The 13693-nt window shown below is 40.4% G+C and overlaps 1 protein-coding gene across 2 annotated transcripts in view; it reads left to right on the forward strand.

The window, feature by feature from the left end:
• Positions 1 to 13693, forward strand: part of LOC133966657 (cGMP-dependent protein kinase 1) — a 78628-nt gene that overhangs the window by 5588 nt on the left and 59347 nt on the right. For both annotated transcript variants that reach the window (XM_062401666.1, XM_062401665.1), the window contains exon 2: positions 3759 to 3925. In XM_062401666.1, the coding sequence (XP_062257650.1) occupies positions 3759 to 3925 (167 nt within the window). The remainder of the gene's footprint in view (positions 1 to 3758; positions 3926 to 13693) is intronic.

The following is a 13693-nucleotide window of genomic DNA, read 5'->3' on the forward strand; positions in this document are numbered from 1 at the left end:
TTTCTCTGTGACTCTTCGAACTTTGTTATTGCTCAATTGAGAATAAAGAGGTTTTCTTTTTTATTAAACATGTTAGCTCCCTCATGGGGTGAAAAAAGCTCCACTGCACTTTTTATGTTCATTGGTTATTAAAGAGTAGCAATAATGTTTGATTCGGCTAAATGTTTATATTTTTCTTTCATTCTCACCCTTGTTATGTTCTTTACAAGGCCCATAGAGCCTTCCTAGCCCAAACTTCATCCATTCCTCCCCCCCCCCCCCCCGTCTGCCACCCCTTTCTTTTTTCCTTCTAAAAGAGCATATTTTCTCCTTTTAAGGAAGGCTGAACTTGCTCAGCCCCAACTTCACCAGTGGACGAAGGCAAATATATCATCCTCACAAAGGAGAGCAGATGTTTTTACAAGGGACAGCAGCATGGAAGACATTGCTCAACGCTGCTATCAGAGGCTGGAGTCAGGGGGGTCCCAGTGAGGGTTTAGAAGGACAGAAATCTCCTGGGTGTAAATAAAACAGCAATGGGGTCATTAAAGCGCATTTCACGAGAACTGGGGGTCAACTTTGGGAAAAGAATGGATTTCCAGTTTGTTACTATTTGTTGACTTATTTACAAGCAGAGCCTGCAGACTCAGAATAGAAATAAACCTGTTTTGATATAATTTCCAGAGCATAAGGATCGTCACAGTCTGAAAACAGCACCTCAAACCTTTATTAACGTTTTCAAAATGAATTCCAAAAGATGCTCTCCTGCTGCTGAAAAGCAGAGCAGGGTCTGAGAAGCACATAGCACATATGAAAATTAATCAAACGGTGGGATTTAAAAAAAAGGCCCAACGCCAGAATTTCCCCTTCTCAATACACAAGCCCCTATGCAAAGCCTGTTCAAAGCGGGAATGTTTTTCCTTTATTCCATCTCGCCGTTCTATATCAAAGCTGCGAACGAAGGATGCGCAAGGGACATTGCCAGCAGCGGAGGTAGTCAGATGTTCAAGCTCTCCTTTTAACACAGTTGGATCAGCGTCTGTGTAGAAGTCAGGGTTGGAACATTGAGACAGACGTCGATGCGGTTGTGTTACGCACCTCACCTCTGAATTCAGAACGCCGGTATGCTGTCGAAAATCATACACAGGGGAGGCATTACTCTAGCTTGTTTGTGTCAGTGCAGAAAACTAAAGCATAACAAGGGGTTTTCTTAACAGCAGAAGGATCTCTGTATAAAATGGGGGGGGGGGGGGGGGGGGGGCAGAAACTGTACTGCAATATCCTACGTTCAAATCAATTCAAATCCTGAGAGTCTGGATGCTTGTTAACTGAACGTCTCTTCTCATGTTTGCTCAGTAAAGTGTAAAACATTTTATTCCCTAAGTAAATTCTAGCACAAAGACAGGAAGGTCTGCTCCACACATGTCCTTTTAAAGCAGGTTTTCTGACCTCAGAGTCATATATCAACGTAAGAATCATCACTGAGAAACAAAGGATGGCAATTGTTTTCTTAAAGATTAAGATGCATTTATTTGTCCCAAACACGTGCACAGGCACACTCATGCAGGTAGGAAAATTTAACCTCTGCTTTTAAACCATCTGGTGAAGGACACACAGAGCAGTGAGCAGCCGTGTACAGCGCACAGGGAGCAGATGTTGGGGGAGTAAGGTGCCTTGCTCAGGGGCACTAGACAGGGTAGGAAGAATCCTCTTGGATTTTTGGACAGATCAATCCAGGTTCGTCTTTGTGTTGTTTCTCCGTGGAGTCGAACCAGACACTAAGGATGAGACCTTTTCTGCCCATAGTCCAAGTTTTTGCTACTAGTCAATCGCCTCTACTTGTTTGAACTTGTAAGTACCTGGGCCCTTGAGAACGCATCCTCCACCAAAGCTGATTGACCATAGATACATACAAAGGCAAGATATCAATTTTATCTCCCTTAATTGAATCTGCTCTAAATTCTGCCTTGTCTTATACTTCAACCCTTCCAACAAGTTTCAAGAAAATCAGTTTCATAGTTTGTGTAATCCTGCTTACTGACAAACTGCAATGAACACATGACACTTTGTTTGCGATAAAAAATCAGTGTATTCAAACAGACAGCTAAGAAAAGCTGGTTGTGAGTTATTCTTCACTTGTATTGACCTTTTTAATGCAAAATACACATTATGAAAATAAAGTTATTGATATCTTTTCACACCGTTTATGATCAAACCAAATGTGATCGTTCAGCAGAGGGTGGGAAAATGACACACTTGAAAAGCGAGATGCTGTCCAGCTAGACTTGAGATCTGTATTTATGTGCCAGGCGTCAATTGCTGCTTTTCAGCCGGGACTGGCAACTCTCTCCGTTTCAGCAGATTTGATATGAGGGAGCTACAAAGTTTTCTTGGACAGATTAAAGCGATAGTGTGTCAAGGTTTAATGGAGAGGCGTTAATGGGACCTTAAAGATCAACGTTAGCCCTCGACAAGAATTAAGACCATAAAACTTAACCTCACATACACATGAACGTAGAGAGGTGGTTTATTATTATTAATGTTCCAGAAACATGGCTATGTGCTAAGTGCTCAGCACATAAAAAACTGGGCCCTGCTGATATTGTGGTGGCCAGTGAAGTTTTGTAAGTGTATTTCTGTGGTTTGTCTAAGACTTTGCTGCAGGCTAGCAGCAGGACAGAGATGCCTTTGTGAAGTGAGAGCACCGCTTCATAAAATGCCTTCAAGGATGTTTGCCCTTTCAGCTAAAGCTCCTCAGGTGATCTGTGTCAACAGTGCACATAAAAATTAGAAAAGGACAACAAGCATAAAAATGCAACAGGCAGTTCACCAGTGGCTTTCAATCACACTGAAAGGGAGTAGTAGCGCTCTGTCTTATTAATGAATTAGGGAGAAAAAGATTCTTTGCTCAGTAGGATGGGACTTCTTGTTGGATTCAACCAGCTGACACTTAGCAGCCACGCAGCACTCAGCTGAGCAGCTCAGATTGTGGTGATGACAAGCTTCAATGAATGAGTGATCTTGATCTTGACCTTCACTGCAGACTTTTGTCCAATCACACCGTCGCCTCACAGAGGATCCGACTGACGCTCGGCTTTGACAGTTTCAAACTGCACGCCGTTAATCTGTCGTCAACACGTGCATGGACAGCTTTTATGAACAAATGTCTCTCCTCCATTGGTCGTGCATCATGTCGAATTTCCTCTCCCTGTTTTTAGATGATATTTCTACATAATGTCCACTGTCATTGTGTGGTCCAATTTTATCTATTCAGATTTTCCTTTTTCGCCCACCGGCACACAGAGCTGCACCTTCATTAGCTTTACAGTTAATTACATTCACTCCCCTCCTTACATAGTCATTGCAGGGGATACTTACCTATGAAATACTCAAATGACTCTGCAGTCTGAAGGCCAATGTGGCTTTCAGAGGTGCAACCCTGAACAGAAACAATCTGTTTTCATTAGGCCCGGATTTTACCTTTTATTGGCTTGTTCCAGCATTTGAAGGAAATACAAAAGTTTCACCTCGATGTATTTAGAACGACGATCATTCTTTTGAAAAGCTCAACTGTGCAGAATGAATGGAACTTTAATTGCCTTAGAAATAAGCAAAATCCCTCCTTGCTGAACTCTTCAACATCATTCAGAAGATTTGACTTAAGATTCTTGTCCTTGTGTCTCCCTTATTCTCCCTGGTTATATATACCACCAACATTGTGCACGACTTTGGGTTTCTACAGTTAGAATAATGGTCTCATTTTTTCACCTTGTCTCCAGGTCGAAGGATCTGATCAAGGAAGCTATCTTGGACAATGACTTCATGAAGAACCTGGAGCTGTCGCAGATCCAGGAGATCGTGGACTGCATGTACCCTGTGGAGTATGGAAAAGACAGCTGCATCATTAAGGAGGGCGATGTGGGATCCCTGGTCTACGTCATGGAAGGTAAAAGCCCAAATGCATTGTTGTAAAGTGTTTGTCCCCTGGAAGCCCAATCAATCCAAATAGAGACTGTGGTGAAAAAAAAAAAAAAGATTATCAAGCCTTTAAAAAAAATGTTACTGGATCAGCAGCCCTGTGTCTAGAGACCTTTAAAACCTTGTCATGACCATGATGAAAGAGAAATGAAAGGACATTATTGATGGAGGCCTGCAGGGCGATGAACTAAAGCTCAAAACTACAACACTTGCTTTATGATTCACTCATGTCCTGTTGCATCCCTTATGTTTCAGAGTGTGAAGTAATAACAGCAAAACATTCACTCTGCTCCTAAAGGGATTTGTGAAAGGGCCTTTTTGCCACATGATTTGTGAGATGTGATTCTGGAATAAATTGGGCCATTGTCCCTGGCAATAGATTTGACATGAGGGAAAATGGCCTCCGTAATATAAATGATCACAATATAGAGGGGAAGTTAGTAATTCAGAATCATTCAACACATCAGAAAGTAGAAATGTAGAAAATATAACATCACAATTGCACAATAATTTGTAATTGATATTCTAAAACTGAATCAACACAGGAGACATATCTAAATTCAGATACTGCTGTTTCATAGCATCTTTAAATATTAAGGTTTTTCTCCTGTGAATTACAGATAGATTTCTTACACTATATGCAGTTGAAGGCAATGAAAAAATAACAAAACCCAGGCCAAATCAAAACGCCATCAAAATTAGGTAGGTATCAATTAAGAAGATTATTTCTAAAATAATCCATACAAGTGATAAAACAAGGATAGATTCTGCTGCTGAGTTAAAAGTGTTGAACATTTTTCACACCACAGCTTGGCCCTCTGTCACATTCTGCCAGGTACTGAGACAGACAAGTGTGTTTACATTATCAGCAGACAAAGCAGCTCTCCTCCTCTGGATGATCTGTCCTGAGAAGGAGAACAGCCTCTCTCAAGACACTGCTGTTGACAGACACTTCGGTTCAATGGCCTGGCATGTGTGCCTTCTCTCTTTGACCGCTCCAGGTCTATTATGGGCTCTGTTTTGTGGCTGTCCAGACATTGTTCCTATGGACTCTTCCTCTTCATCTGTATGAGGGGACAAAACAACATCCTCCTCTGTGTGTCTGAGGATGGTTCTTGTGCAGGTGTCTCACATCACCAGGTTGGGTGCTGACAATCAGGTCCTTAACACCTGGGGTAAGAATTCTGTAGAGACCCTTCACCATGTGATGTTGGAGCTGTCCTACCGTTAAGCCGGTCTGTGGTAAAACAGTTTTCATCTTAATAATACAAATTGGATCATCATCTGAAGGCTCCGTAACTCAAGTGGCACAAGTCTGGCAGCACCACTGAAGAGGAGACATGCAGCTCTCCCTCAAACAGTTAAGTCACATATCAGCAATGGAAGCCGACGAGATGTTTTAAACATGGCAGTAAATTGTTAATTACACAGATAAACACAGTCACTACCTTCCTGTTTGAATGCTACTCAGGCATCACACACAAACACAAACACAGAGAAAGAGAGAGAAAGCAGCAAACCAGAGACATACAGGTTTTAACCTACATGCTAGGTTCAAATTCATACAGCCTTTAGCAAGTTTACCAATTTAACAAGCACCAGTGCGGTCAGCAATTCAATATTCCTGTTTTGCTAAATCGATGACGTGGTTAGTGGAAACTTTTTTTTCTGCCGGGTTCACTTCAACATCTCAAGGGTAGAATTCCACATTGCTTCAATTCCTTGGATGAGTGATTCTTGCTTATGTCCAAGGGCAGCTTGCTGTTCTCTTAATTCCTGGGCGTTTGATGGAGTGTCCTGACAACCTTGCGACATTTGGTCAGAACACTTACTAATCCATGGTCGTGAAGGCATAGTTGTTGTCAATCGACTACAACTATGTTACGCTGTGAGTGACAAGCCTTGATAACTTTTCGTCCATTTTCCATTCTTCTAAGACGGCAGAGAAGTGTTTTTTCAAGTAGTTGCCAATGCTCACAGAAGTTGATGTCTTCGTTTGCTCAGGTATGTTCCTCCACGGTGCCCTTCATACAAAGTGTGTCATCTTTACACGACAGTTCCCCTTGAGGATAGATTTTATGAGCTCTCCTAATGCTATCCAAATTGTTTCTCTCTGTGCATTGTCCTCTTTCTGCTAATTCGGTGGCTGTTTTTAGCTTTCCAATTTACGAAAGCATTAGTTACATTCTCTCTTTCAGGTTTTGTTATTCACTGATGAGTACCACAGCTGTGTAATGTAGCGTGCCGTAGACAGTTAATTTAGGGTGTTAAGCTTTGGACTGAACTTTAATTATGTATATTTTAATCACATTTTATTAATATTTGAATAATAAATTAAATGATTTGGACAGCTCTACAAATAAGGATTAAAAATGCTTAAAAATGACAAATGTTAACACAATAAAGAAAATTTAAATTTAAATTTTTCAGAAGTAATAAATATGTGATGGCTGTATATAGACTGTGGCATTTAAAGGTTAATAAGTTTACTTGGAAGAATGTTGATCCTATTGTTTTATGCTGGCCGCCGACTTCTATTATGAGATTGGAAGGACATTTCCTGAAAGCAACATTCAACCAATTATTGTAAAGAAAGCATAAACAGTATGTGTATATCGAGACAGCATTTTTACTAAACTATAAAAACATAATGCACTTGGCTTTCTTCAGAGGAAGGAAGGACTCCAGAGACAGACTGTTTGGATGCCAGCATAAATGTTATGGCTGCTTTCTGTCTTCATCTGCTCTTTAGTGAGTCACTGGATATGAATTCAAAACCTTTCGTTGCCAATCTAGAACTGCGACTTTAAAGGTTATTCCATGAGGGAGATGACTCCGTTGTATTGATCTGTACACCGGCATGGTTTTGTCAACTATGACTGAAACCAATATTGTTGTCTTAGAGAAATAGACAAGTGTACTTACATAAGGGATGATATAAACAGAAGTGAAGAGGCATTTCTAGATCAATAAGTGTGGTTGCACTGAACCTTTTCAAACAATGCTAGTTATGTCAATCCAGTAGTGGCAAAAATCGATCATCCTGGCATAAAATATTGCAACAAAATATGAAATTGATTTCCATAAAATATTGTGCAGAAAGACAGTCATGGTGCCCAGAGGATGAATAATATGGACTTTATAACAAAATACCTGCTTATTCCTGGTTGTCTCAGAATCAATAAATGTGAGCATACTTACATGGTAACCATTACCTGCTAAACATCAGTAGGAGTGAGTATGCCGATATTAAAACCTAACCGAGCATGGCTGTAGACTCGTACAGTCCCAATACATTGTTGTGTTGCTGTTATGCTACATAGTAAATATAATAGCAGTCAGATGGGCCATTACCCTGCAGATGTAAATAGACTTTATTGTAAATAACTCTGAACTTTCGCCTGTAAAATTGAATACCACAATCTGGAATTGGTACATTTAGGGAAGTTAATGATCTGGGTATTTTCTTAAATTTTCACCCAGGCTGCAGCCATAAAAGACGACATTTCATACAGAAAAACTATAGATACATTTAATGAATTACAAACAAGGTTCTTAAGGCACTTTATCCACATTACATACACATAAAATATACAAAGAAATAAACTTTCCATTTATCCCATAAATAAAAGAAAGAAAGAAAGTAACTTTCCATTTATCCCACAAATAAAAGACTATGGGTATACACAACATTTGAAAGTAAAAACAAAACTATTTAATCTGCTGAGAGGGACTCTGACCGATCTAACAAAGGGCAGTAGCTCAGCATGTAGAACACAGGATGCTCAGATTCTATCCGATTGTTTTGACTTTGTGAAGCCTGTTCATAAATAGACCGCAGAAACGTGTCCTTGCTTGGCCCTATAATCTTCCCTGCAGTGTGCATCAGTCGGACTGGTGCGGATTGAGAGATTACAGAACTCAGGGAGTAATGCCACACATGATAAGGCTCTCTAAAACTGCCCGATAAAAGAGTATAAATTGCCAATATATTTGTGTGAAAGGACCTGTGAGATGCTTTTGCTGTGGATGACGACAAGCCTGGGACAAAAAAGTCTCTCCTGGGTTTTGTCCTCATACCATTTCACAAACATTTGTATCTCTCAATAGAAGTCAGTAGGTCACGATCGTCACTAAAGCCTATTAAAGTGGTAGTAGCGTCTGAGGATTTGATGACGTGATTATCAGGGTTATATCTTTTCATTAATGTACAACGTAGAACGACCAGAGAACTGACACAACCCTGGGCGGCTCTTGTGCTTAAGGCTCCAGGTGTCGGAGCAGGTATCATTAAAATAGAGAGTCGGAACACTAAAGTCCCTTTTCCTCTGATCTAAAAACCCACCAACACCCACTTACGTCTGGCTTTTGTCTGCAGTAGACACAGTTTTGTGTCCTCTCAGATCATAAGTAATGGAAAAGTGACACCCAGGTAAACAACACGCTAAATTGGCAAGAGAGTGAGGTGAGCGAGCATCTCAGTTTGGTGCGTTTGTGACAACATTAAGCAGCGGGAGGGAAAATTAAAAGACAGGTCCTCTACTGGCAATGGGAAAGGAGTCAATCACGTTTATATTTTTGCAGGATTACTTGTTAATAAACAATAAATAACAAATGTTGGTGTAATGTGACTGGACAGTTCCCCATTTGGCTTGCTATTTTGGGAGCAGGGATATTAAAAGAGCTTTTCCTTATAGGAAAATTAAATTGTCGTCACCCATCGCCCTTATCTGTGGCCTGCAGCGAGAAGACAGATATGTAAATAGGCTCACATGTAACTGGCATAATGAAAATGAAATGCAAAACACAGCAACAGACAGTAACACAGTGACCTGAGGTGACAATTTGGAATTTGGTGGTGTACTGGGCGATGTAACAAATTGAGGGATTGTACCTTTTAATTCCTTGACAAGTTACAGAATGTCTAAGCTGCATTCTTGATTATGCACCACTAGGTCCCATCCAGGAGCTGGAGATGAAAAAAAAAAAAAAGGAAAAAGAAACCGGTGCCAGAACATGAACTCCTAGAGTTGACAGACTAAAAATCCTTGGTCTGTATTGAACACTGGTCACCCGTACTTTAGTTATACGATTTTAATCTCTCCTAGTGACAAAAGGCTGTGAGGAGATGATTGTACCAGAGGCGACTCGTCATGCTTAGGTCAAAACTGAGCGAGCGTCACACTGACATGATGAATAGGTTCCTCTCGATTGCAACAGAAAAAGATAAACGAAAAGATACAAATCTCTGAGAGAAATAATTGTTGAGGGGCTTTGTGAATTCCTCTCTGACAGTGATAGAGGGAAGAACAGCGGTGTAATTAGAAATGGGGCTTTGATTCAACCGTGGTCATATGGCAACTACCATGAAATGTTTAGTTAATTATTTCCAATTTTCAATCCTTGGGGTAGAATTAACATATCGATTTTCAATTGAAAGTCATCCAACCCTTCCATGCAGTTCTCACCCTCGTTTTGCATTAAATAAGGGATTTTACAACGCATTTGTCCTAGGGGTGATGGCTTTGAGCCAAGAGACGTGGAGGCTCATCGCAATCTGTCAATCTACGCTGACAGGTTGTCTGACTATCAGGTCGTTTGTATATAATTTTCCTAGCAAATGACACGTTCGCAGCACAGACAGTGGTGTAATTTCTCATTGAGACTCCGCAGGCTAATGATTAACATCATGCCGTGGGGCTGAGGCTGTTTGCCATGTATCATTTAGCCACACGTACAATACTAACAACAATAGGAATATTAATAATAATGATGGCAAATTGCATCATTGCTCTCACTTCAAAAGTTTTTTTGTTTAAAGATGAGAGCATTATACATAATTTATTCTTTCCCCCCATTGAGAGACATAACTGATATAACAAAGAATCAGAGCCAGTCTTCTTAAACAGCCTTGGAGTAGTTTTGCTTTTGTTGTCAATGCACCTGATAATTAGAGATCAGACGAAACACAAGCTGTAGACAGAATGGATCCTGGCACTGGCTGGCTCCTATGATGAGCCCACCTGCTTGGACATCCCTGCTGTTTGTTGCGTTTTGGTCACTGGGCTGTCACCGGGTCTCTTTAAAATACTAATTGCCACTGGGACAAAAGCTTTTGCATTTCCATGGAGATGAGATGAGGTTTTTTGATTGGCTGTTTCATTCATGAAAAAACCCGTACAGGTGGTTAATGATGATAATAGCAATCACATCTAATTACTATCAAGTATTTCACTGACAGGAAAACCACCTACAATTTCGTTCATAGTCATCATTCAACATAATCTAATCAAACTGTGTTTAATAATAAAAAAAAGATAGCTCTGGTTCTAAATGTCCTTGAGAAACATTTTGCATGAGGAGATGATATGAGGAGTAATCTTATAAAAGGTGCAACAGAACCAAATCTTTTGCTCTGAGAAAAGACATTCGATGATAAGTTCAGAAGATTTAAACAAACTGAATACTGGGCTTGTGAAGAGCACATAAATGGTTTGGTCTAACTTGCAATAAAACATGAGCATGGGACCTGTCAGCTGGGTGTTTTGACATTTCAAGACATTTCAAGACATTTCAAGACATTTTAGCTTTTTTGTCCCCTAATGCGTTACACAGGGTTTTGTAAGAATGTAAAAGGTTTGCAGAGTAAAAAAGCCCAAAGTCTGGGTCAAAGAAGCTGCTCTCTCCCATGGAACACACCCTGAAGCTCCTGAATAGATATTAAGTAGCAGGACCAAAACCAAGTAAAGTTAGCGCGGAGGCAGACACAACCTCAAAGGGCTGGAAGTGGTTGACCAATCGTAAAAGAGTGGGCCAGCTGGCCAATCAGAGAAGACTGGGCTGTATTGAGCAGTCTGGGCTGTATTGAGTGAAGGGCCTTAAAGAGACAGGAGCAGGATTTGTGTTTGGATACAAATCATCCAATGGTTTAATTGAATGTTTTGATGTTGTTAACGTTAAGATAAAATGTACAGTGCTTCTATGTCTGCACCTACTTAAATTTGGTTTAAAAAAAAAAATTTAACTGATCTGGTTACTTCTGGTGAACAAACGTTACAGTGGTAAGAGGATGTAAAGTCTCTCATGATCAAGCTTTCCTTTCCAAACTCTGCATTTTTTATATTCACTTAAGCTTAAGTTTCCTTGCCTCTTTCACCCTGAATGAAATGAAAACTACGTTCAATGAAATGAGAGAAAACCATAATCAGGAGGATGCAGGATTCTGAATATCATTTTTAAAAGAGTTCTAGCCGTCTGCCCTCACTGTATTTATATATTTTATTAGTTTAACTAGGTGTGCAGGGAAGACATAAAGAGGAGTGAGCAAAGTAAGCTGAGAGCGGTAATACCACAGTATAGCCGTTTTCCGACATGACCTTTGAAATAACTCCACAGTTTCACTTTTACACATTAACAACGCAGCGAGAGATTCTCTGCTCAGACATGTCACAACAGCAACAAATCCTCCAGAGATAAATACGGACCATTTGTGTGTTTGGCACCAATTTTTCTTTCGTATATAATTGTATTGTCTTCGTTGTTTTTTTTATTTTTGCATCTGTCGCTTGTTAGAAATGTCATTGAAACCCCCACTTGCTCGGGGTGAGTCCTCGGGAGGATTTCCTGCTGTGTGCTCACATCGACTCCTTCTGAGTTTCTCTTGACTATACACTAGGAGGCCAGGTGGAGAAAGGCTGCAGAAACGCCGGTGGTGCTCACTCGTACATTTGCGTTAACACATGCAGCCCTTGCTAAGAAACTCTGGAGGAGTTCAGTGCATGTCTGAAAGCAACTTATGAGTCAGCGCCAAATCCCAAGTGCTCCCAGAACATTGACAGTTTCTTTGACAGGTTACCATTGATGCACTATGGACCATTTTACTCAGGTGGAGGTGTTAAGGGGATTTGAGAATACACCCAGGATTTCACATTTTCTCAACACAAATTGGATAGAGTCTCAATTATTCTATTTGGCCGATTGTTAAGCCAAGCGAATAAAATATTCCGACAGATTTCTGCAAGAAGACCTAAAGTTTAAGTGAAGCTTAAATGGCATCTCTTAATGCCTGAATAAGACACAAACAAACAATCTCCTGCTTTGTGGCTTATGCCGAACCATTCCTGTCATGATCATTTTCCTCACTCATTTTTCTTTTCCCTGCTGCTTTTGGCGAGATATTCCCCTGAATAATAATGAATAACAATGTTTACCCACATTGTACCCTTACTCTTTCTCTCTGTAAGGGGAATACTTGATTGTGACTCCTAATGATGTGACACTCAACACTACACTTGGTAGACATGAGTGTGTGTCTAAGCATCGAGCAGTGATCCGTGTACACGTATATCTATTCACATATAAACAGCGCTGGGTAATGAGGAGCTGATGTCTGTCTTCGTTTAATTTCATGGCATATTTTACCCTGTGACAATCTCCATTAGCACTTCACCAACCCTCTGTCACCTCTTACTCCATCTTTCTGAGTGAGATACATTCAATTTTTTGTTTGATTTTCAGATCTTATTTTGGGAACATGGTGGGTTAAGGGCCATTTTGAGGGAAAAAAAGAGCAATGCTTTAGTATAACAAGAATAGAGTCAAACAATAGTCATAATTTGAAGGGAAGAAAATCATCAAGAAGAGCATGTACCCGTGGGGTTGCCAATCTCAATGTTACTTGTGAAACTACACACCACTGTGAATAGCGCACAAATGTAACCACTGATTGCCTCACAGCCGACCACTATAAAACATTTGCTCCTCTACAAAAGAGACCATTTCCTTTATGTCTGAGTAGTTCTTTCTTCAGCATAGACAGTTTCTCGCAGAAAGTCTTGCAGAAAGATTATTTTAATAATAGGGTACTAATGTGTCTGCCATAGTAAAACAGGTATAAATTCCTCAATTATCTTAAATGAACAACAGCCAGCAGCTACTTCATGTCAGGTTTAAATACCTCAACCTGAAAAGCAGATTAGCAGCCGATTGAGCGGCGAGCTGGCCACTTTCTTCTACGACATCTAAGAGACAAAATTAAATGAGTATGTATGTCTGAGCTTTTGACAGACGTTACAGTTTTGAGGACACATTCTCTCACAGTGTATGTACGGGAGTCTTCAGAGAGATGCTCTCTGTTCTCAATGGCCAATGAGGCAGAGTAAAGGTAGATGGGCTGCTCTGTCATCTTGAGCAGAGATTAGAGTGGTAATCAATAGGGGCACCTGAGTGTGACTCTCTGTCATAGGTGTGGAAGAACATGCTATGTAAAGCATTTTCGAGGCACCATCTTGCGTTACTACTGCTTCTGTTACTACTCCCACTGCCTTGTTAAGACTAACTGCTGCAGCCACTGCTGTTAATAATCTATACAGCTAATCTTCGTAATTATTGTGATGTATTTGCATGTTAAAAAGGTTATATGAAAATAGAGAATGCATTGGGTTACAGACATGCGAGTGCACAAGCACATTGCACTGCATTGTTGCCTGGCAACTTAACCAATGCAGACCTACTATTGTTGCTGCTGTTGCTGTCAAAGTAGCATCTCGGGAAAAGTCTCAGCAAAGTAAAATGTTCAGAGTCAGATTTTGACTGGCCCTGGAGAAAACAGTATGTGCCCAACATTCGATAGAGCAACTGCAGCTTATTATATCCTGACAGCAGTGTACAGCAGCCAATTGTAGCTTAATAATGAGACATAACCCACCGCTGAGGAGCACAGTCACCTTGTCTGCTG

The sequence above is a fragment of the Platichthys flesus genome, chromosome 12 (genome assembly GCF_949316205.1).
Source record: "Platichthys flesus chromosome 12, fPlaFle2.1, whole genome shotgun sequence".
Taxonomy (NCBI): Eukaryota; Metazoa; Chordata; class Actinopteri; order Pleuronectiformes; family Pleuronectidae; genus Platichthys; species Platichthys flesus.